Source organism: Rattus norvegicus, chromosome 6, assembly GCF_021556685.1.
Source record: "Rattus norvegicus strain SHRSP/BbbUtx chromosome 6, alternate assembly SHRSP_T2T, whole genome shotgun sequence".
NCBI lineage: Eukaryota > Metazoa > Chordata > Mammalia > Rodentia > Muridae > Rattus > Rattus norvegicus.
Window position 1 is genome coordinate 111,452,587 of NC_141539.1, and position 24,826 is coordinate 111,477,412.

The following is a 24,826-nucleotide window of genomic DNA, read 5'->3' on the forward strand; positions in this document are numbered from 1 at the left end:
GTCCTCAGGTTAAACAAGGAACATTTGAGCCATACTGAGAATGTAGTGAGAGCTTTTATCTTAATATGTGTGAGTGTTTGGCCTGCACATCGAATGTGTGCCTGGTACCTGAGGAGGCAGGAAGAGGGAGAAGGGTCCCCTGGAACTGGAGAGACAGATGGTTGTGAGCCACTGTGTGGATGCTGGGGACAGAACCGATATCCTCTGAAGGAGCAGCCAGCACTACTAACTGCTGAACATCTTTCCAGGGCCCAGACTTTTTTTTTTTAATTAGCCAAAAGACCCAGATGAAAATAGGATTGTTCACTAAAATCACAAGCATGTTCCTGTCATGGGACACATGGCAAGCACGACCATCTCCACAGGCAGCATGCTTCACAGGGTGGGGGACATTGCTATTCCAATTGTCACCCTCTCGTTGCAGTAACTGAGAGATAGTAGGCAGGTGTGGGGTATGGGTGAGGGTGGGAAGTAGGAATAGGGGTCGGGTGGGCTCTCATCATGGCCGATCTCACTCCAAGTCCAGAGCCTCCGTCACTCATTTTGACATTTTCTCCTCGTTGGGTTCTGACCTCATTGACTCCTGAATACTCAAGGTCAACCTTGAACTCTTGAAAGAGCCTCTCCACAGAAGGTATCTTTTCTCTAGAGAGAATGGGAGTGTCCTGCTAAGTAGACGGGGGATAAATAGTAAACTTCTCTAGCGTCCATTCGAGACTCAGTAGCTCCAACTATCTGTTTGGCCGGCTGTAAAAGGGAGTGCCCTCCTTGCTTTTGTCCCCAGACCACCGCACAGTCCTGTAGGTGAATGAGGAAAGTCAGCCTAAATCAGGGTGGGCAGCGGCTTCGGGTGAAACCCAGAAACGGTTCCCAGGCTCCTTACTGTTATTTAAGTTTTAAAATCAAGGCCTGTGACCTGGAGGCTCTTTCCTGCCGCTCTCTGCCATGTTGACAGCAGAGAACTTGCTAATTCTGGCTGGGGATTTTCCCTAACTGGCTGTTTTTCCTCCTTTACCTTCATCGAATGAAGAGCACTAGCTCTGCTCTCAAACTGCCGGAAGATACTGGGGGTTTGTGTATCTTTTTTTTTCTTTCACCTACTTCTATGGTCTTTTCCCAGATGTGTATTTTCTAGCTACCTTCTTACTTGTTGACGTTTCCGCCCATGTGACTTCCAGCTTGAATTACCAGAAACCACAAGAGAGGGCCTGTGCGCAAGCCCCAAAGTGAGCGAGATGTCCCTGTGGGGAGCAGTCCCTCTGCACCCCAGAGAGAGGAGGACGCAGGGGTCTATCGGAGATAGCTGCAGGACGAGCAGGGGAGGCACCTGTGGAAGGTGGTACGCTGCTGGCCCCCTGGCAGTCAAGAAGGGGAGCTTGCTAGTGAGAAGATCGCCCAGAGGCATCTGGGACAGTGTGGGAGAGTCCGGAAGATTACAACCATGCCTCACAGCTCCGACAGCAGCGACTCCAGCTTCAGCCGCTCTCCTCCCCCCGGCAAGCAGGTATTACTCCCCCACGTCCCCCATGCGCTGTCTTCTGATTTTCCCGGGGTGGTAGAAAAGGGGCAGTCTACTCTCAGCTCAGGGAGCTCTGGCCGGGGAAGGAAGTAGCTCGTGGCAAGAGCTTTCTAGCGGACTCTGGACTTGTGGTGTTTGCTATACAGAGGTTCAAGTGGTGAAGCCTTCGCATCCTGCCACAAAAGTCCCCCTTTCCAAGCGGTACCCCTCATCTCTGCCACTTAGGTTCCCACCTTGAAACTTTCTAGGAAGCTGGGGGCAGGGTGACTATCACAGAGCCTAGAAGTATGGTCAACCGTAAGCAGAGGGATGTTCCAGTAGATCGCTGCCGTGAGCTCCACCCAAATCCTAGAACTTTCCAGAAAGAGCCAAGCGGCAAGACAGGACCGAGGTCAGGAAGAAAGAATAGAGTAAACCAAAGCGAGGAAGACAGGAAAAGAGCGGCAAGATCTGCCCGCAGACTGCCTCTGTAACTAGAGCAGCCAGTGGGGAGGGAGGCTAAAGCTACAACTTGTATCTGTTTCCCCCTGTGGCTTCCAGATAGAAGAAAGAAGCCCATGGACCAGAAGACGCGCTGGAGACCTTCACCAGTAGCTCATATCGGTTACTGAAAATCCGGGGATGGAGGGAAAGATTCTGAGACTCTTACACTCTTGATTGATACCAAGTCTCAGTTTGAGAGATGCCTCTGTTGGGATGCCCGTCCTACCTTGCACTTTCTGGGTCTCTCTTCCACATTCTTGATACTTCTTGCCCTAGAAATTTCTCCTCTTCATCCAGCCTAGACCCATGGATTAAACTTTGTTTTACACCTCAGCTTAAAAACTACATTCTTTCTTTAGCACACATATCGGGAGGGGCTATAGCTCGGAGGTAGAGTGCTAGCCTTACACACATCCAGGGAGCTGCAGAATGCTACAAATAAAATAACTGTATATACTATCTGACCACCTGCTTTCACATCTGTCACAAGCCCCTCACCAAAAGCCATACTGGTGAAGACCTCAAGAAGGAGACAGTCAGTCTCTCGCTCACAGTAGTATCAGGGCAACCCAGGCTGCCTGGAAGATGGTACCCTAGTCTTCTTAAGAAGGAAATTACTTACAGCTGCCATGGTAACCTAGTCCCTTGGCGAATTATATAGAAAGAGTGCATCCTTGCTCTCTCTAACTCAATGTCGGCCTGCTAGAATGACCTGGAAAGTTTGAGTAAAGAGGGAAGGCAGTCAGAGCCTGACCCAAGGATCTTTGCCTCTCAGACCAGTGGAGGTGACAGGGTAGGGGATGCAGAAGGGCTTCTCTTCCCTCATCTTCAAAGGATATACTTAGAGAGCACCCAAAGAGTATTGTGTCCTCCAAGGCACCTATTGGTGGCCCAAAAAGCAGGTGACCTGCACTTCATAAATTGATTTTTTGGTACCTCATTTGTAGTAAGCATCATGTTAAGAACTAGGGAGATCTCAAGATGGTTGTACAAGGAACGAATGAATAAAAGAAAGAGAGGTGCCTTCTGCCTAAGGGTGTATCACAGTGAAATTAATAGTCAGGAGGGAATTCTCAGATGGGATTTAGAAACAGCACCAGAACATGTCATACCCCTGGATGGCATGAGCTCAGTCTGTTCTGTGTAAAACAGAAAAGATGGCAGCCGCTCAGGGAGCTGGGGGATTGTATCGCAGTGCCTCTGAAAGCGCCCGTACAGAAGTCGGCACATGGCAGATGCTCAGCAAAGTTTCCAAAGAAAATAGCAAAAGGAACATCAAGAAGATCCTAGTGCATGCACACATGTGTGCATATACACACACACACACACCTCACATGCACACACATATACACACATGTACACACACTCACACCCCCCCCACACACACACAGAGTAAGGCTAAAGCAGGTCTGGAGAGAGTAGAAGTGATTGGGGTAGACCTTGTTGTCTTAACTGGTGTTCCCCAAAGCAGCACTTCTGAGGCCTCAGTTTCTCTTCACCTTCCAGTAGCTTTTGGTCAAAAGAAGGCCACGGGAGACCCAAGGGCGGGTAGCAGGGAAAGCTGAAGAAAATGTCTTTGGATGGTACAGAAAGAACTGAGGACTAGGAAGGCAGGCAGGCAGGCAGGCAGGCAGGCAGGCAGGCAGGCAGGCAGGCAGGCAGGCAGGAAGGAAGGAAGGAAGGAAGGAAGGAAGGAAGGAAGGAAGGAAGGAGTTTTGACTAGAAGAGGAATGATCGGACCTACCCTTGTTACCTCTGCTTCCTAGGACTCATCCGATGATGTGAGGAAAGTTCAGAGGAGAGAGAAGAACCGCATTGCTGCCCAGAAGAGCCGACAGAGACAGACACAGAAGGCCGACACCCTTCACCTGGTGAGTACCCACACTTCCTACCACACTCCTACCCTTAGGTTCTGTTTCCCTCACCGGCAGGGCCGTGGGGCCCAGCTTTGATGAGTCTGCTGTCGTGGGGAGAGTAAAGAGGGCAAGGGCTGCATGGGGTCGGGTGTGGGGAAAGGCTTCCCTCTCCCATGCATACGTTCAGTAACAGAGAACAGTGCTGGAGGCTGAATCTTTCCAGCCCAGGAGATTGCAAGGGTGGATGTGTGGGATGTTGGCAGCCTCGAGGTCTCATGAGAGGCAGAACCACCTGTGTGGAAAGGGACAGCAGAGCAGGTGTCGTCCGTCCTGAGAACACTGATGCGAGAGGAAGTTAGATGTTAAGTGCTTTGGGGAGCCCAGTCTTTCAGGGCTGCACATCTCACCCCTTCGGAAGGCTGTGGTCTGCCACCCAAACATGCTTGCCTTTGGGAGAAGGAGGTCAATGATGCTGCCCTTATTTTTCCCCCTAGCATCAAGAAAGTTCTGTGTTGAGATTTCCATTGTTAACGGTCTCTCTAGGGGCAGCTAAAGACAAAGTTTCAAAGCACTTACTTGGGGCAATCAACCATCCCGGTTGAGTGGCCAATAGTTTCAAACTTTTCTAGGAGGGAGGGGCTGAGTTGCAGCCCCACCAAGGAGACCCTGGACCAGCGACCCTGAGTCCTGGCTGGGCACAGCGCTCCCTCCCAACCTTCTCACCTTTCCTCTTTACAGTCTGCTCCTCTCGTTGTGTTCTTGCTCAACCATTCCTTCTTCACTGTGCCCTTCTTCCTGCCCTTCCTCCTAAAACATTTCCAGACTGCTGATGCTCTAGAAATTTCCTTCAGTGGTAAAAGTACAATAAGCACCAGCACCAAATAAACCTATAACGAGACGAATGTCTAGCTTGGCAAAGGGTGGCTTTAATCTTACCGGGGATAAATATATGGGGCCAGGGAAATGACTCAGTGTGTAAAATGCTTGCCAGTCGAGCATGAGGGTCAGAGACCCCAGAACTCATATAACAGTCAAATGGGCAGCAGAAGTAGGTGGATGTCTATGAATTTGAAGCCTGCATAATTTACAGAGCGAGCTCCAGGATAGCCAGGACTACATAGAGAGCCCCTGTATCAAAAACAAAACAAAACAAAAAATAATGGAAAAAGTTTAATGGGCGTGGCATCCTGACAGTGTAATCCTGGGAGCTGGAGATGGGGAATCTTAGAGTACACTGGTTAGTCAGACCAGTCGAAATGGCAAGTTTTGGGTTCATCAAGAGACTCTGACTCAATTTTCAATACAGAGGTTGGAGAGTGATTGAAGAAGATACTGATGCCAACTCTGGGCCTCACACATGCACATACATGCATGCCCACATGTACACACCACACACACACATGCAACCAAAGAATTAGTAACACGTAGGTTTAAAAGACAAAAGGGGAAGACAACGCCACTTCTTTTAGCCATAGGGACGCTGAGAACAGCACGTCCTACCCTCTCTGCCTGTGTTTTGTTTGATAGGCTCTTGATATACTCTCCAGTGTGTGCTAACATCATATTCAGTTGGCAAACATGTGTCGAAAAAGAATACACAGCTGTCAGGTCAAACAGACCAACAGTCTGAGTGTTCAGTGTCTGCCCTGGTACTCAAACTCTTCCCGATTTCCTTGGGGCTTAAAAGTCTCACAACACTGTTTTAAAGCTGATTTTTATCACCTGTGTTTGGTTCTTATTTAATATTCCATACAGCAACAAAGCCACACTCACAACATGATAAACCCCTTTTTGTTTGTGCGAGTAGACAATGTCCTGGATGGGCAAACTCCTACAAGCTGTACAAGTTTGCAATGTTAAAAGAAGAAAGCTGAACTCAGCCTCTCTGTGGCAGGGAGGCCAGATGTGAATCACCACTCTGCCATTTTCTGTCTGTGGGGCCAGGCCCACATACATTCTTCGTGGTCCTTAGACTCAGGACCCTTATCTCCAGAATGGGAAACGACAGGAACTGCTTACAGAGACAGTGCAGGCGATCAACTTGGCGCCTGGCATACAGTAAATCCTCAAAAGATTCAGTGCAATCGAAGTTACAGTAACAGTATAAGAGGCATGGAAACCGAGACTGAGCAGGCATGTATTCTTTTATATAAAAATGGACATGTGTTTCCCAGTATGTATATATGTACATATTATATGTGTGTGTCATGTGTGTGCACATGTGTATACACGTGCACACATGTGTGTGCATGTATGTGTGTGTACTTTTTCTCTACACAATCTCAGTGCTGAGCGACTTCTTAACAGCTGTAAAGCTCAGACACATTTGATACCTGAGAATCCTCTGCAGCGCTCATTCCCAGCACAAGGTCTCCCGGTGCACACCCAGTCACTTCTGGTAGAGCGCTGCCTCCCTCTTGACACAGAAGTGCTTCCCTGTCTCTAGCTGCAGGCTGCCTCCCTGTAAACTCAGTCCCCTGGTCTCTGTTGCCTAACTTCTGGGAGAGTGTGAGATACTTACCATGAAGCATTTTGAATATTTGTCATCAAGCGAGATGAGCTGGTTACTTTTTAAATGACAGAGGTTGGGGAGGAGCCGCCTGTGACAACCGTGTTACCATGTCCCCAGCACTGATTACCTCCACACAGAATGCGTTTGTGATTCTGTTCATAATTATGAGATTGTACGTGATGATTTCTAAGACACAAATGGCATTTCAACCTAGTCAGAGGGGTTGAATTATCCAATAAATAGAGTTGGGACATCTGGGGAGTCTCTTGAGGAGACAAAAGGCTAGGTCCCTCATTCCTTATGCAGCACACAGACAGTTTAAATATTTTTAAAGAAAACTAAAGAAGTCCTAGGGGGAAATATGATATTTGAAAATGTATCTTGAAAAAAAAAAGAAAATGTATCTTGGCATGAAATTTTTTCTAATAAGATAGAAAATAATAAAAGAAATTTGATAAATATGATTTATACATACATCAAAAAATAAAAAAACATTGCCTAGGTGTGGTGCCATAGGCCTTTAATCCTAGCACTTGGGAGACAGAGGCAGGTGGATCTCTGAGCTCAAGAACAGCCTCACCTACATAGTGAGACCCCCATCTTGAAAATAGGATGAAGTTTTTTTTTAAGTCTACATAGCTCAAAATATTATATGCAAAATCAAAGGTAGGTAGAAAGCCGGGAGGAAATTATCTGGAAAGCTTGCGAGCCAAAGAGGCAGGTTTACTGCATATGTGCAAACTCTATGATGAGGAAAATGATTGCTCTCAAAGAAAAATGACTATAATGTGACAGACAGGGAGAAATAGAATGTACCTAACCAAGTAAGGACACGGCAGGCCTTGGCAGGAAAATGCCAGTTGGGGCGAATGTGAGACTTCCTTGCCAGGCTAACAGAGATGAAATATGGAGCTGACCCGGAAAATGCCAAGGGAGAGGGAGAGGGAGGGGGGAGGAGAAGGGGGAGGGGGAGGGAGTATCACATCCCTTAGCAGGGCAAGTTGCTATCACCCCTAAGATGGCAGCTTGACCAGGCCCACTCAGGTGACTGGTGAGCCTTCCCCGTCTCCAGCAGTGTGTCATCATCTGGAATCCATTCACACCTCAGATGCTGCAGCTCTCTGCACTGAGTGGGAGCCATTGCTGCGTGTGTTTCTCTTGGTTTTCGTGTAGGGGTACTGGGTATTGAGCCCAGGGACTTGTACATGGCTAGGCAGGTGCTCTAACCCTGAATGACCGGAAACAAGTTAAATTCATTAGGAGAGTGGGGTTTGGATGGATGCTGTTGGTCCGTTCTGCGTGTACTATTATGGAGCTGTTCAAATGAGTTGCGTTTGACTGTGGAAAAACCATCATTTCCTTTTCCCAAAACAGTTTTTAAGGTGGTGTTGTCATTGTTGTTTTGCTTCTTAAGTTATGGGAGGTGGGGTATGTGTGAGTGCATGTGCCCTCAGGAGACAGAAGGGGGGATTGATCCCGTGGCCATAGGTGCTAGAAACAGAGCTCAGGTCCTCTGCAAGAGCAGTAGATGCCCTTGATCACTGAGCCATCTGTCCAGTTCCTCTTTAAAATTTTCTAAAGTGCAGCTATGTATATTCGCTTGTTTGTTTATTATGGGGGGGGCAGTGCGTGCATGTGTGGGTGAATCAGTTCTCTCCCTCCACTGGTGTCTGTACCGGGGATCGAACTGAAGTCGTAAAACTTGGCAGCAAGCACCTTCACCCACTGAGCCATCTTACCAGACCCATGTTGCCAAACTCTTAAGTAAGAAAAGTGCGAGTATAGTATCTAGTTTGCTCCAAGCCACACTTTTTAATCTGCCTGAGCTTAAGTATATAAGCAAGTTTCAAATGGATTACTGGAACTTACTGATGTGATTTCCAAAACTGGAGTTCACATTGGAGTCGAGAGACAGGAAGGGTCCATTTGCATAGGAGGAATAGCTGAGATCTGAGTGACTCTAATCTCCATGGTAATAATGACCACTCTAAGGATTGACAAGTCATTTCCTGTGGTCAGCCATCCTGCTGAGGGTGGGAGCTCTTTGGTATTGTCCAGCATAGGGGGACTTTGAGTCAATGTCCTGTGTTAGCGGGGAGGGAGCTGAGATCAGTTTAAAAGCCTTGCTTTAATAGGGAAATATCTCAATAAAATTTTACTGATGTTGCAAAAAAAAAAAAAAAAAAAGCCTTGCTCTGGAGAAGGCTGCGAGCAGAGGAGGTGGGGGACGGACAGCAGGTCTCCCAGAGTGTGCTGTTGGCCAGTGGCTCTGGTCTCCAGGGTAAACTGAGGCAAGGCAGCTTGAGCACCGGTGCCGGATCTGTAGACTAGAGCACACAGTGCTCCTTTCCGTAGAGACGAGGCAGGAGATGTTGCTGTGGGCTCCTGAGATAACCTTACCACAGTTCAGGACAAGAGAGGTCTATGACGTGTGTATCACGTGAAACAGAAAAATCATGTAAACTGAGCTGATGCTGTGAAAAATGAAGACAGTTGGAGGAAAATTAAATAACTGAGAAATCCCCAAAGATGTTAGTTAGCTCCAAGGTTGTTGCTCTTGGCTGCTGAGGTGGCCTGGGATGGAGGCTGTAAGGGTCCTCCAACACTTCTCTAGTCCTTTGTCTCTGGGAGACCACGTCCTGAGGTTTAGAAACAAAGAATTCAAAGATCTGTTATATAATAAAACATGAAGACATGTTCAGGCTAGTTTCACCTTTTAAATGTTTGATAAAAAGCCAGTTTGATATAAAGAATGAGATGGCCCCCTGGCATCTCTGTCACTCTGAATTTCTATAACACAGTCATTGAACGCCTGGCCATGGTCAGCTTCTGTGCATTAAGTGGCCTACCAGTGGGGTTGCACTCGGGCTGTAAAACAAATCTTAGCATTAATTAATCTGCCAGAGGTTAGACAACTTGAACTTCAGAGCCCTCCTTCATAAACATAAACATCTCTTTGTATCTTCCTTGCGTCTTTTGCTGTGATTCTGTTTTGCTTTGTTTCCGTTAAAACAATGTGGTCTGAAATTCTTATTTTTTCCCTGTTCATCTTTAGGCTTGGTCAAGAAAGTAAAGGTCTATCTGCTGCTATCTGTCTATCTACTTATCTCTAATCTGTCTCTCTACCTATTTTATCTCTTTATCTGACTATCTATCTGTCTATCTATCTATCTGGCTGTATGAGTGTGGGCATATATAGATGTTTCTCTATGTAAATATGTGTATACATGCATATATAATATATATAAATATATAATATATAAATATATAAATATACATGTATATATAATATTTACACACAAATTTTTAGAAGGTTGTTCCATTAATATTGTACACAAGAATAACCTTTGGACGCAGTAACTTCTGATTATAACAGTATAAGGCAAAATTGATAGATGGGGATTCTGGGAGCATGGATATCTGAACAGCAAACACTTTATGGACGCCATAAAACGAGGCAGATGGTTAACGGGGTATTGAACAGACTGTGATCCACTTACACAATAGAATTTGAGGCTGGCACTCGAAGTGACCCTGGAGATCTATGTGGATTGACTTAGATGTCTATGAGGCTGAATTGAGTTAAACAAGCCATGAGGATGTGTGCAGAGCACCGTCTGCTAGTGTAAAACCTGCGGGTTGGGGATAGCAGCAGAATTAATGGTGGTTACTTCTGAGTGCCTCGGTTTGGTAGCCTGCCTGCCTTTCTCCTTGTGCTTTCTGCAGTTTGATGCGTATGTGCTGTTTAAGCAATCAGAAATAGTTGCAGAGTCTTTACAAATTGGCTATTTTAGTTGGGGGAGAACATGCCAAGGCAATTTACCACCTCAAACTGCTTATCCAAGGATGATGGGCTGGTTGGTCTCTCAGGGCAGGAGGCCCCCAGACTTGAAGAATGCCTGGCTAAACTGGATTGTTGGTGTCAGGTCACAAACCGGACAGCCACCCCATTCAACAAGTGTCTTCAAGAGGCCCCCGTCAGGGGCACCGTGGTGTGGCTCCTGCAGCAGAGGACTGACTGGTCCACAGGATGAAGGTTCCTTTCTGCTTGTCTTTCCACAGTCTCACCACGGGGGCCCCAGAATGACTTGCAGAGGAAATGCCAATAATTGTGGCCACGCTATCTTGTTCATAGGATCAAAGCATTAAAAACGGGAATTCAGGGATTTTAGGCCAAACTGTCTTGTTGCCAATGAGGAAATCTTGGGACACGATGTCTTTCTTGGGGCCCAAAAGGACCCCAAGCTCTTGCCTCCTTTCAGCCTGCATCTGTTTTGTGACAGTCTTAGTTTTGTTTTTGTTTGGGGTTTTGTTTGTTGGTCGGTTTGGTTTTGCTTGTTTGCTGTTTCCCGTCTATCATTTTGCAATGGGTTAACCAAGAAGTAGAGTGATGGTCAGGATGCTGACAAACAAGACCCTCATTACTTGTAAAAACATTCACCGACATCAAGAGACCATAAAAGGAGTTACCATGGATAAAGTCTAGGGTTTAAAGATTTTATTTATTTTTATGTGCATTTATTGGTGCTCTGCCTGCGTGCTTGTTACAAGGGTGGCAGATCTTCTGGAATTGGATTTACATGGTGTTGCGAGCCACCATGTGGTTGCTGGGAATCGAACTCAGGACCTTGGGAAGAGCAGCCAGTGCTCTTAACCACTGAGCCATCTCACTGGCCTAGGCCTAGGGTGTAAATGCCTCTATTTAAAAGACGTGAAGGCAGGACCCCAAAAGGCTAATGTTATTTTTGAAGAATATATTCGCGTTAAATCAAATACATGATGATTTAGTATGTATGCTAAGAAAGAAAAACATCTTTTGAAAGAAAAACATCAAGACACCCATCACTAGGTGGGCAGAAACTACACAGAAAGCTTACACACATTTTTCCTACCCAAATGAAGATAACCGAATTTTCTATTCTGATGATGAAAACACACACATTAAGACAGGATTTCTCAACCTCAGGGTGACTGAAAGCTTCAGTTTGATATCTTTTTCTTTTTCCTTGGTATTGAGGATTAAACCTGGGCCTTATGCATGCTAGGCAAACCGTCTTCCACTGAACTCAAACCCCTCTTTTCCTTCTCTACATTTCAAATTTTGAGACAAGGTAACACAAAGCTACCCTGGTTGGCCTTGGACTCAGTGTGTATCCAAGGCCGACTTTGAACTTCCAGAATTGCTGTCTCGGCTTCCAAAGCAACTTGGGATTATGAGCCCATACCCTCCCCGGTCTTCTAATTCTTACAGTTACTATCTGGTTGCCTTGTGTGCTGTGCTGCCAAATGTAAAATTCTACTCAGTAGATGCCACTAGACAATCTCCCTCCAGTTACGACTCCCAGAACTTGCAGGATATCCCCTGAATAGAATAATTATGCCCATTTGATTTTGACATATAAGGTTCTTTTTATTTTTTAATTTTTTAGGTTTTTGGTTTTGTTTTGTGTGTGTGTGTGTGTGTGTGTGTGTGTGTGTATTGTTTTTTTTTTTTGCTTCCTTAGAAATTGACAATTTGTACCTGTAAGATGACTTTAAGAAATCTTCACAGAACTTGTTGACCCAGCTGCTTCCGTTAGAAAGCCTGTCACCCAGTGCTTCTCTGTGCCTGCTCTGATTGGCGTCAGGTCCGGCAGTGTTACATCACAGGAGCTGTAGTCAACTTGGAGCAGGGGCTCACTTGTTGGTGATGCTGTCTCACAGGACCCCGGTGACAATTCCTACTTAAAACTGGGGGGTTGACAATGCTCTTTTCGCCCACTAACCTCTGAGAAATTCATCCCAGGAGAGAAGAAAACAAAGCCAGAGCCCAGTGTGTATATATGAAGGTGTCCTTTCTAGTACCATTTACAACAGGGACATTTTGGCAGCCACCAGAATGTCCCAGACCAGGCAACCATTTCAGGTAAACTGCTGATCTGATGAAGTGGTCACAAAGTACTTGGGAATAGCAATCACGAAGTTAGACAAGAGGCAAAGTTGTCTTCGCACTGGGACTGAATTCTACAGAAAGACGTGTACACGTTTTAAAGGACAGGATTCTAGTGAGGAGAAATGCAAACAGATGTTAGGAGCTAGGATCATGGGTGTTTTGCATCGTAAAAGCTCTTGAAGGCCAGGCATGGTAGTGCATGCCTTCAATCCCAGCACACAGGAGGCAGAGGCAGATGGTTCTGATTTCAAGGCCAGCCTGGTCTACATAGCAAGTTCCAGGCCATCAGGGTTCATAGTGAGACCATATCTCAAATTAATTCATATCTTTAATATATCATACTTTGTGTGTGTGTGTGTGTGTGTATGCGTGTCTGTCTGTCTGTCTGTCTGTCTGTCTGTCTGTGTCTGTCTAAAGAAGATGGTCAAATTTGAGACCTGTGAAGGAAACTGAGGGAGAAGTATCATTGTCAGGTTTGGGTAGGAGATTATATTTTATCCTCTAAGCCGGAGCTCTTTGGAGATTGAAAAGGGGTCTTAGGAAATATCATACCAGGACAGCAGGTGACCTTGAAGCATCCCCAGGAAACTTGGGAGAACCACGGACAGTGACCTGGATCACTCGAAAGTGTAAAGGGGCCTATAAAGTTCAAAGCCAAGCTGAGAGCCACATTTCTTTAAAAGGCCCTTCCCAGCACCTGGAAGGGCTCAGTTGACATATGACAGCTAACACGAACATGCCTCACGTTCACTGATCAGCTGGGAGCTCCGCAGGCCGTGAGGGCTGAGCAGCATCTCAGCTCCAAAGCTCCCACCAGCCCAAATGATCCATCTGCTCTGCAAGTATTTGTAGCCTCCCGCATGTGTGGCCAGCATGGAAGCCTAAGCAAGCCCTTGGGTTCATGGGACTTACATTCCCGCAGGGCTGGAAACCAAATACAAAATCTCAGTAGCCACACATGAAAGACGCTCTCACACTGAGGTCCTGACACTGAGGATCACGTGCAAATCAAAGAGGAGGCTGGGAAGACCTGGGGAAAGGGGACTAATGGCAGAAACTTGGGCCCAAAAGCAACATGCACCAGAAAAGGAAGGTGAAGCCAGAGTCGGAGTGACACGGATAAACCAGATCTGTAGTGCAAGGATCGAGGTTGGGAAGTTGGAGCACACAAAGATCATTCTGGTTCAGGCTGGGGATTGCTCTCCACTTAAACTTTTTAAAAATAGACCAGTTCTTATTAATTCTTGGACAGTTTCATACATATAAGCAGTACGTATTGATCACGCTCCAACCCCACTCTTGCCCACAGCTTCCCTTCCTCCCTGATCCAAGTCCTCTAATGTGTGTGCATGTGTGTATGTGTGCTTATGTGTGTGTATGTATGTATGTATGTGTATATGTATGTATGTGTATGTGTGCTTATGTGTGCTTATGTGTGTGTATGTGTGCTTATGTGTGTGTATGTATGTATATATTGTGTATGTATATATGTGTGTATGTGTATGTATGTGTGTATGTGTGTGTATGTGTATGTATGTATGCATGTGTGTATGTGTGTGTATGTGTGTATATGTAGATATGACTGTGTGTATGTGTGTATATGTGGGTGTATGTATTAGTGTGTATGTGTATGTGTATATGTGTGTATGTAGGTATGTATGTGTGTGAGTGTGTGTGTAATGTGTATGTGTGTGTATGTGTACATGTGTGTATGTATTAGTGTGTATGTGTATGTGTATATGTGTGTGTATGTAGGTATGTATGTGTGTGAGTGTGTGTGTAATGTATATGTGTGTGTATGTGTACATGTGTGTATGTGTATGTACGTATGTGTGTGAATATGTGTGTAAGTGTGTGTATGTGTGTATGTATGTATGAATGTGTGTGGTGTGTATGTGTGTGTATGTGTTTGTATGTATGTGTGTGAGTGCATATTTTAATCCAATTAGTGCTGCCTGTTGGATTGCTCTCCCATCTTGACAATGCCAGCTGCAGCGAGTGTATTGGCCACATCACATTCAGAGGAGAGCCTTCTCACATTAACTGTTGACCATAGCAGACAGATGCTTCTCTCTGGCCAAGGCTGATGAAAGCACCAGTCTGCGGCATAAATATGAGCAAGGCAGTTTGACAGCTGCCATTAATCAGTATCAGGACAACAGTATCAGGTTATACCCTCCTCCCTACCCCCCTGCCATCCCTCCCCACCCAGCCTGGACTTCTTAAGCCTTTGAAGCAGTGAACCTAAATTCTTATCACAAAGTGGGGAAGCAGCAGCTGCCCCAGTTTGTATGAGTTTGAGTCAGAGGAAAAAATGTAAGAATCTTCATCTCTACTGGGGAGAAAAGCAGGACTCCAGCTGGGACATTGGTCTGTCTACTCAGTCCATGCAGAAGCCAGACCGACCTGGTGTCTTGTCACTTGCAAGAAAGAACTATGAGAACTCTAAGGTCAACGCTTTACCCCAAGGCCCTTCCACGGGATCCGTGAGAGCCTCCGTGGGTCGGTCTGATGGGGAAAGTCAAGTACAAAGGAGGGAAATTACATTCAAGGTTGAGACAGCGCTACTACGGCTGGGCCTTTTGCAAAAGGAACCTCTAAGGTTCTTTTGTAACTACCCTGAAGTTACACAGCAGCCGGAATGTTGGGTTAAACACTCACCACTAGCCTCTCAGATGTCACAGGTCTATTCAGTGGACACCTTCACAAGCATTTGTCACATTCCAAGCTGGCAAGCAAGTAACATGATTTTGTTGAACATTTCCTTTGTGCTGTCTCTGTCCCATCACTGAAGACTAATGCATATAGACAATGGCAGCTTCCTTCTCTGCCCTGGGGGAGCTCACCAATCTAAAGGGACCTAGTGTGATCGAGTTTTAACTGGTGAGATTCACACAGATCCCTACCTCTTGTCTTTCCAGCATAAGAACCAGGTGTGCTGGGGCCAGGGCAATGCTTGTGGGGTAAATGCGCTTGTAGCACAGCCTGCTGACATGAGTTTGATCCCTTGAACTCACAGAAATGACTCTGGAAAGATGACCTTTGACCTCCAAAGGCCTGCCACAGCTCATTCATGTCTGCCCTCTCACACACACACATCATATACATGCGTAATAATAATTAATAAGTTTAACACTTTAAGAACTGTTCTGAACTCTGTTTTCACCAATAATCTACCACGCTGAAATTTCAATGTGTTCTAGAAAAACATCTAGAAATTTTCATTCAGCTCCTAAGATTCTTTGCTTTATGCTACCTATGAAAATATATATATTTAACATAGCTGTGTAGTGGCACACACCTTTAATCCAAGCACTCAGGAGGAAGAGGCAGGCCTGGTCTGCAGAGTAGTTCCAGGACAGCCAAGGAACCCTGTCTTGAAAAACAAAACAGAGAAAGAAAGAAAGAAAGAAAGAAAGAGAGAGAGAGAGAGAGAGAGAGAGAGAGAGAGAAAGGGAGAGAGAAATATTTAATGAGATAAAACATGAAATAAATTTAATAATGATTAGTTATGCTATTATACTCTAAGAATCTGTAGAGAATATGATTCTCAATTTGGATAAGCACTGGGCTCGCCAGAGAAGTACTTTTAAAATCTTGATGCCTTTGACCCATATGGAACAATGAAATTTCGGCCTCTAAGGGACAGAGGGTGGAGTCTAGACAATGTAGAGTCTGCATGTGGACCGATGTGCTTATAAATCACACAGCTTGAAAAATGCTTTGTCAGAGAGAGGGAGGGAGGGAGGGAGGGAGGGAGGGAGAGAGAGAGAGAGAGAGAGAGAGAGAGAGAGAGAGAGAGAGAGGGAGAGAGAGAGAACAAAAGAAAAGAAACAGTGCAAAGCTGCAAGTAATTTCAGGACAGGACAGGGGTACAGGGAGACCTTCCCAAGCCTCTAACATCGAAGATGAAGTGTGAATCAAAGCAGAGGCAGGGATGACCTGGGGAAAGTAACCAATGGCGGAGCCTCTGGGCCAAAAGCGACCTGAGGCATCAGAAATGGATGAAGAAGCATAGACTGCGGTCACCAGGACACACAGCACAGTGCATGGAGCAGCGGTTCTCAACCTGTGGGTTGTGACCCCCTTGGGGTCACCTATCAGATATCACTGCATATCAGATGTTTACATTACGATTTATAACAGTAGCAAAATTACAGATATGGAGTAGCAATGAAAATAAAATCGTGGTTGCGGGAGAGAGGCTCACATCATGAGGAACTATAAGGGTTGTAGCATTGGGAAGGTTCAGAACCCCTGGTTCAGAATGAGTCCGTGTAGTTATGCAGGTCCTCTGTCCCAGCACCTCGTGGCTGACAAACACTTCAAGCCTCTGTTCTTTGTTTTTCCATATTGGGTTTCCTGTGGTACCCTTGTAGCAAGCCATCCTTCAAGATTTCTGTCAGTTACAAGTAATAAATAGGCCATCGAGGGGGACAGCAGCAAGCCCGCTTGCTTTTACTCACATACCAAGAAGCTCAGAAATGGAAAGAGCAGATTAGAGACAGGAAAAACAAAGTCCTCTCTCTGTCACCATCATCTGCTCAGCTTTCTTCTCGAGGCTGTAATATGGCTTCTGGGCTTCCAGGCCTCACTTTGTGTTGCAGGAGGATGGATCTGTCCTTGCTCAGCAAATCTACCATGTAAGAGAAAAGTAAACCTGTCTCTGTATCTCTACCTACATGTCATGAGTCATAATTATGTCACATGCACTCACACATACACACACAACCACATGTGCACATACACACACAAGCACATGGGCACATACACAAGCACATGTGCGCATGCACACACATACATACATACACACACACACACTTAGCCCCAGGCTCAAGGAAGCTGGGTATTTGAGTCTTTCCAGCAGAAAGCAGTGGGGTGTTTGAGGAGGATGCTGAGTGAGCCAACCTCCAGTTGGAAAAATGATACCCAGGTGACATCCTTCCAATCCTGTGACGACTACAGACAGGACCTCGAGAGCATGACTACTGTGTCATTCAGTAACTGAATGAACCCAATGTATGGTGACTCCTCCCCTCCATGAAAGGCAATGGTGGCAGATGAAGGCCTAGTCCTCCCTCTCCTAGGGAGCAGCCTACCTCTCAGCTGGAAACTTTCATCAAGAATTGTGGGCTCCACCTGCCATGTGTCCTCGATGCCTGGCACATGGTGACACCCACTCCAAATGCCGTGTGAGTTGGAGGTCGCTGAGCCAATGGCAGTGTGCTTGTTCCTTTGGACAGGAAAAAAACACAGAGGTCGTTTCAACCCCTGAAAATGGGTATTAGAAAATGCAAAAAGGTGGGGCTGGAGCGATAGACAGATCAGTGGTTAAGAGCACAGGCTGCTCTTACAGAGGGACCTAGGTTCGATGCCCAGAACCCACACAGTGGTTTGCAACCATCTGTAACTCCAGTTCCAGGGGATCCGACACTTTCTTCTGGCCTTCGCAGGCGCCAGGCACCATATATGGTGCACTGACATACATGCATGCACACATGCACATAAAATACAATGAAAACATTTTAAAGAAAAGCACTCACCAAGAGCTAGCCCTGAGCTGCACTGAGCAGAGCGGACTGGGGAGTCCCTGCTGAGCTCCCCCTGCTGAACTCAGGCTGGACTCCAGCCAGGAGGTGCCAGCTGCTCCCAATCTCTCTCCAGCTCAGCTGCCTGGGGCTGAGGGACCAGCCTGGGGATTCCCGTCACTCAGGAGCTCTGAGCGACCCCCTCTTCAGCCCCTCCAATAGGGGATTTCCCAGAATGTTCCCACGCCTCAGGGAGCCACCCCCAGCTCTTGATAAAAGTGCCATCAGGTGACCCTACAGGTGAGGGAGGGGGAGCTGGGAACATGAGCGATTGGGTTAGCATGAGGTAGGGAAACTGGAGGGTTACTGTAGCACTGCCCTGAGCTGGAGATAATCCAAGCTCACAGGCTCCCAAGGCTGGGGGCAAAGGGCAAGAATTTGTGCTGCAGCCTACAAGCTGTGTGACCTCCTGACATGTTGCTTATCTTCTTGGTGCCTCAGTTCTCCCTCTTTTGGAAAAGAGGTGTTACAAAGATTAAATATGATGATATAGTTTACATAAAAGGGTGAGCTATGAGCCACACTCCTTTAATCCTAGCTCAGAAGGCAGAGGCAGGCTGATCTCTGTGTGCTTATGAACCAGCCTAGTCTACACAGTCAGTCTCAGTCCAGCTAGGCTCCAGAATAAGACTCTTAAAAATAAAAAGTAATATATATATATATATATATATATATATAACACATATGCACATCTATTGAACTTGTGATCACACACACACACACACACACACACACACACAGGCACATGCACAAAAATATCAAAAGGTTGCAGGCTCTAGTCCCCTAATACATGTAGGCAGCCAATTTGGAATCTGAAATATTGGAAAATTCAAGGGGAAACTGGAGACACGCCCATTCCTATAGCCATCAGCATTAACTGTCCAACAGAAGCCCTGGGTAGCCTTTATCAGCTGAATGGCAGGCTTAACCCAGATCTAGTCAGTTAGAACCTGTCACCAATGTTGCTAGTGCTCCCTGGAGGACCCAGTACCAGGAATGTCAGGCTGAAGTTGAGAATCATTTTGGACTAGTCACCTTGTCTTCAGGTGAAGCAGCTGGTATTCAAGGGGAAGAGTGAGTTCTCCTGGGGCCATCCAGCCAAGAGCACCAGTGATCACCACGGTCATGGAGCTGGGCTCTCAACGGAGGGCTCCTCCAGCATGGCAGATGAAGTGGGCGATTCTGTGGCTTCAGGGACATGGCCAGCTCAGCCTGTAGTATTAAGTGATGTCGTGCTGCCCCTTGGGAGGGCACAAGGGGCTAAGGACTTCTCCTTGCTTCTGAGGGACCCCAGCTTTCTCCTATAGTCAGGCCTTCAGTACAGGAGAGGCAGAAGGGAGGAATCCAATGGGAGCCCAGATCATCTCCCTGGCCATGGGTCTTCGGATCCAGCATTTGGAGCTCTGATGCCTCTGAGAAGACATGTGTGAGGAGGACCGCAGCACCTTCTCATAAACGCTGCCACCAACCCCGCGGGCATTTTAGGAACCTAGGCAGTATGGTTTTGGTCTAGGTCTCAATTGGCTTCCTTGGTAGCATGGCCACATTGACAGCAGCAGCAGCAGCAACCGTTCTGAGAACCCTGATGGGCCTAACCACATTCTGAAAGGTGAAAAGGCAGGCCAGGAGGGAGGCCGGCTGGCTCTCCACATTGCCTGGTAGAAGGAAATTTCCTTCACACAACCCCTTGCTCCTCTCCCTCACTGAGTTTGGTCCCTTCCCACACCACCGGGAAGTTTGGGGGGGGGGGGGTAGGGTGGGGGGTGTGATAGTCATTGTCTCTGTGGATAAACAGTTGCTCCCCAACTGTCCCTTTAGCTATATGAGTCCTCTCCGGGGGGCCCTGCTGCTCTCTGCAGCCCAGAGGGATGGGGCCCAGAGCAGCCACTTCCTCCTGCTAGTCATTCTTTCTTTAGGGAGTGGCTAGTGTCTGCAGGCTGACAGACATTTCTCTTGCAAGCAGCAGTCTGGCTTTAAGAGGCAAAGACAAACTTTGCCTCATGGTTAGAGGCAGCAAGCAGTAGTTAGTCAGGTCTGCCCCAGCGTGGGCTTTGGCATCTGTAGGCCCAGGAGGTGACAGGAGAAGGCCGGCGGCGGCTGCCGGAGCTCCTCAGAGCCTGCTAGTGACTTATTTGCCAGGCAGTCACTTCCCGAAAACTAGACCTGCCTCTAGGCGGGGAGTAGATCGGAGCCCGCCCACCCAGTCGGTCCCTCCATGCTGCCTTGGGGTTTGCCCAGGCTCTTCGGAGCACGGAACTTACAGTAAATGCTGTAACCAGTGGAAACTCTCGGAGGGGGCGAAGAAAGGGCCAGGACTCCGGGCCCCAGTTCCCGTCTTAGCATACCGCCCCACCAGGTTCATTTCGCCCACCTTTCAGTAAAGGGGTGCCGCCTTCCTGGTAAAGGGCTGACCTCGCTCTGGGATATACCAGAAAACAAAAACTGGTGAAATGCCCAGGCAGCCACAGCCTGCAGGAACAGCAGCCAGGGATTGACCATCCAGCCTCTGGCTTCCCTTACCGAACTCTAGAGATGGGGGTTTCCTTTGCACCAGATTAGGGGCTTTGGTTAGCTCAGAAAGCATTCAGAATGTCGCTGAGGCTTGAGCACCCTCACATCTGACCTTCAAAAGAAATGGGTGCCGGCTTGATGAGCAATGTCAGAGTCCTGTGCTTCTTCAGAACTTAAAAAGGAAACCCCGCTGTACTGGGTTTAGGTGATTGCAGTATAACTGATAAATCCCATCTCTCATTAGTCTGCAGTTCACTCCTGCTGGATCATTTAGGGCAACTTTTAAATGTCAAGTTAATCGTACATCGGCTAACCGCTCTACTTTTGAGTCAACATTCTCATGCCAACAACTGATGTTATCAGCCAGTCAGTCAACAAACATTTAAGTTCATTTGGCGCTTAAACAGGCACTTAATAATGCTTAAATAAAGCGGGCTTTAATTATTTGTATCATATTTAAGGTTTTCAAACTTGCCTGGTCATTAAAACAACCTAAGACAACTGTCAAAAGCTCAGATTTCCAGAGCTGAGGTGTTGGCTTAGTTGGTAAAGTGCCAGCGGAGGACCTGAGTTCTGTTCTCTAACACCCACATAAAAAGTGGGGTTGAGGGAGCATTGCCTGGAATTTTGGCAATGGTGAGACTGGAGTCAAATCCCTGGAAGCCTGTGGACCGCTGAGTTCCAGGTCAAAGAGACACCGTCTCTCAAAATGTGGAAGGGTGCACACAAGCACACGTGGAAAAGAAAAGCCCAGATTCTGGAATCCAGATTTCTCCCCAAATCCCAGCTCTGCACAAGAGCTGCCCGGAAGCTTCTGAGCTGAAATGAGATTCCTTTGCCTCTCTCCAGTACCCGTTGCCTCTCAGGGGAGTTGGGGGGCCCCAGGACTTAGCAAGGTTCTGTTTATTCAAATCCGGGAACCCCATTGTCTGGAGAAGTTATTGTTTCTCAGGAACTCCTATGTAACCAGAGAGCTGTGGGGGGTGGTAACGAGGCTCTCTGATGTTTCTGCACCAAATGCTTGTTGCCTCTACACTGACAAAGAGGACAGAACTCCTCTCTGTTTGAGGTTTCACTCTCTAAGATTTTACTTATCCACTGTCCGTTGTGGTCTGAGAGTACTGAATGGAAAGCTCCAGAAATAAACAAGTCATAAGTTTTAAATAACTCCAATTATAGTATTTTGTCGTAAGTGTTCCATTCTGTGATTATTTATTGATAATCTCCTCCTGGGTTTATAAACTTCATCCTGGATTTACACGTACAGGGAAGCACATAGTGTCTTCTGGGTATTGTCCAAGATTTAGGGATGGCTTGGAGCAGAATCGCAAAAGGGCAGTTGTGGGCAAGAGGAAGCGGAATAGGATGCCAAGTCCACTGTAGGCCCTCAGTATTCAGAAATCCGTAAACATCCAGGCCTGAACGAAGTAGGCAGTGCGTGTGAGGCAAATGCAGACACAGGCACTTGCTGTGTGTTGGGGAGTAAATGTTTCATGAACTGCTTTCCAATCTCTCTGTAGCTGGCCCGATTGCCAGTGTCTCTTGGCATATACTTGCCACGTTCAAACCAGAGGCATACACACAGGCATGTTTGTGCATGTGCGCACGCGCGCGCGCGCACGCACACACACACACAACCACACCTAGGTGAGGTTTTCTGAGGTTTGTCCCCACCAAATCTGTGTGTGTGTTTGGTCCCTAGTGAAGCAACAGTGTTGAGGGGGGGTGATGCCAGTGACTCAGGGGTTGGGGGGTTATGGGATTACATCACTAAGAGGTACTAATGTCTTTCTCAGTTTCTCTTCTCTTGTTTTTCTTCCTTCCCTCTTCTCTCCCTTCCTTTCTTCCTTCTCAGTGTTGGAGATTGAACCTAGGGTACCACTGCTTCCTGCACACTAGGCACATATCCCAGCCCTTCATACTCATCCATTTAGAGACAGGGTGACAACGGTCTCACTGTTTTTCCTTTCTAGCCTGGGCTGGCTTCGAACTCCCATACTCCTGCCTCACATGCTTAGCATGGGGATGACACGTCAATGCCATCATGCCCAGCTCATCCCTCTCACTTTCGAAGGATGGGTCTGGGTAGTGTGAGTGGGTTATTAAATAAACTCGAGCCTCCCTTCTCTCTTACACACAACCTCTTTTTCTATGCTCCCCACTTGCCCATCCATTTTCCCATCACACACCCCTCAGTCACCACGTCCTTGAACCTTTAGAACTCTGATCTAAATAAACTACCCAGCCTCCAGCGTTTTCTTATATCGATAGGGAAGAGACAGATTATGTGAAGTTGCTATTCCTATTAGTCAAAGTCGACAGCAATCAGCAGTTGCACTCAGGTCACCCTGATATTTATGCACACCCACAGCCTTAAGTAGGTGCCCCCCATACAAATCTATGTGTATGTGTGCACACATGTGCACAGGAATTCTCAGCTGCCCTCTTCATGGCTGTGCTGATGGAAAACTTCAGCCCCTTCCCCCAATGCACCACCTTCCTGCCCCACCAACCTCCCCACCTCCCCTGACACTAATCACCATAATGATTGTCTCTTTACAGGAGAGCGAGGACCTGGAGAAACAGAATGCGGCTCTTCGAAAAGAGATCAAACAGCTCACAGAGGAGCTAAAGTACTTCACATCGGTGCTGAGCAGCCACGAGCCCCTGTGCTCCGTGCTAGCCAGTGGCACCCCCTCGCCCCCCGAGGTGGTATACAGCGCCCATGCCTTCCACCAGCCTCACATCAGCTCACCACGCTTCCAGCCCTGAGCTTCTGGATGAGAAGAGAACAAAGCCATGGTCGATGCTACTCCTGTGATCCTATGGAGGGGCCATGCAAACTGAGGCCAGGCTGCCCTCATACCTCTATCCAGAGGCCCAGTGACAGAGGCCTGGACAAATATTGAACACAAGGACCATAGTGGTCCAAGAGACATGAGGCATCCCGGGAAAGTATAGTCAATGTACTGAACTCTCCCGGGGAAATCTAGCCCATGTACTGGACCCAGAAACTGACGAAACAACCCTGGAGTGTCAGTGTCGCCAATTATGCCCAAGATGCAACGCACAGAGGGAGGAGGGCAGGGGATGTAGAGTTTTCTAAATAAATATTTTCCAAGAAACAAGCCCTCAAAGGCAGCAGCTTCCCTCATTCCCTCCATCAGTATCCTGCGAACTGCTTTCTCCTCATTTGGCACCTGGTTTTCCTTCTTGGCTTTAGGGAGCTCCTCCAGGCTCTAAGAATTCCACTTAAATGTCTGCCCCATGTTGTGTTCCCTGTTTGAGAAGCTGGTCTCTTCAGATCATCTTCAACCTCGACATCTTCCTCATACTCCTCCACAGACCCGCTCGGTGTGGCCTCCCCAACCGTGCTTCTTGCCCCATGCTTTCTCTACACGGTGGAGCTGGTCATTCTACAGTTAGACAAAGGGATGAGCAAGGCAGGTCAGGGGAATCTCAGTGTCTCCCATTCGTACACCTTCCTGGCTGGCTGTGCCAGCCGTCCAGTCAAGTCTCAAGGATGCCGTGGGGAAGGTTCCATGCCAGGAATATGAGTAACACAAAGGCAGTGCCTCACACTCAAGGCCGTAGGTAGCCCTTTGCCATGCCCTGCCAAATAGGGTGGCTGCCACCTGTGCACCAAGCGTCCCAAGGTTGAGTAGCTCAGGGCTGTGTTCAGTTTGGCCATCTGGTTGGAGCCGGTGTTCTTTGTTTCCCTTCGATGTCTGCCTGTTTCTCAGAAATCCCCAGGCCACAAGTCTGCTGGTCTTCATGTTATATCTTTACCTACAGCACTGCCCAACAGCAAGAAGAGCTGTCTCCTCCAAGGTTGCTTTGGAGCCTATCCACCTCCATAGCCTCTGCTGACTAGCTGGGCAACAATGAGGTGGATAGCGCGGGACCCAGCTTCTGTTGTAGGCCCAGACTGTAGTCCTTCAGCATAGCAGAATCAGTAGAAGCCACCTCCTGCCATGTCTCATGAAGAGGAAAGAGGAGGCAGCAGCATGTTAGCAAGTCCTGACCTCTTGGTCAGTGGCTCTGGCTCCCTTGAGGACATCATTTTGATGGTTCCTGCCCAGGAGTCTCTTACCCTCTGGGATCAGGGCAGTGTTGAGTGTTGATGTGAGCATCAAACTTCATAGAAACCAGACAAACCTGCCTCCTGCCTGTGATTTCCTTGTGACCTGTTTATGAGAAGAGCTCATAGCAATCACTGTGGTGGGGACAGAGTGGGCTCTCATCTTTGAAGCCATTGCCTCTGCATGCCCCAGAGTAGGGCTAGGCTGAGCCCACTTCAGAGACTGGGGACAGTGCTCAGGACACCTCCATTGAGCATTCGTGTTTCCTTCAAAACCATCTCTGGAATCCTATTCTTTGGTTTCCCAACAAACGGCAAACTGGGGCTTCTCCCATATGTCTGGG

General features: G+C 47.4%; 1 protein-coding gene and 1 long non-coding RNA gene across 3 annotated transcripts in view; one reads left to right on the forward strand and one right to left on the reverse strand.

Moving 5' to 3' along the window:
* The first annotated feature begins 1,206 nt into the window (after positions 1-1,206).
* Batf (basic leucine zipper ATF-like transcription factor) lies at positions 1,207-23,529 on the forward strand. Its single transcript, NM_001106748.1, has 3 exons — positions 1,207-1,504; positions 3,769-3,873; positions 22,964-23,529. Exons 1-3 carry the CDS (start codon positions 1,442-1,444, stop codon positions 23,171-23,173), a joined length of 378 nt encoding a protein of 125 aa, NP_001100218.1. The 5' UTR covers positions 1,207-1,441; the 3' UTR covers positions 23,174-23,529.
* The window catches only part of LOC108351275 (uncharacterized), a 40,376-nt gene continuing 31,973 nt past the window's right edge, over positions 16,424-24,826 (reverse strand). For both annotated transcript variants that reach the window (XR_015623235.1, XR_015623234.1), the window contains 2 exons: positions 17,402-17,535; positions 16,424-16,938 (listed from right to left, as the gene is read on the reverse strand). This is a non-coding gene — a long non-coding RNA (uncharacterized LOC108351275). The remainder of the gene's footprint in view (positions 16,939-17,401; positions 17,536-24,826) is intronic.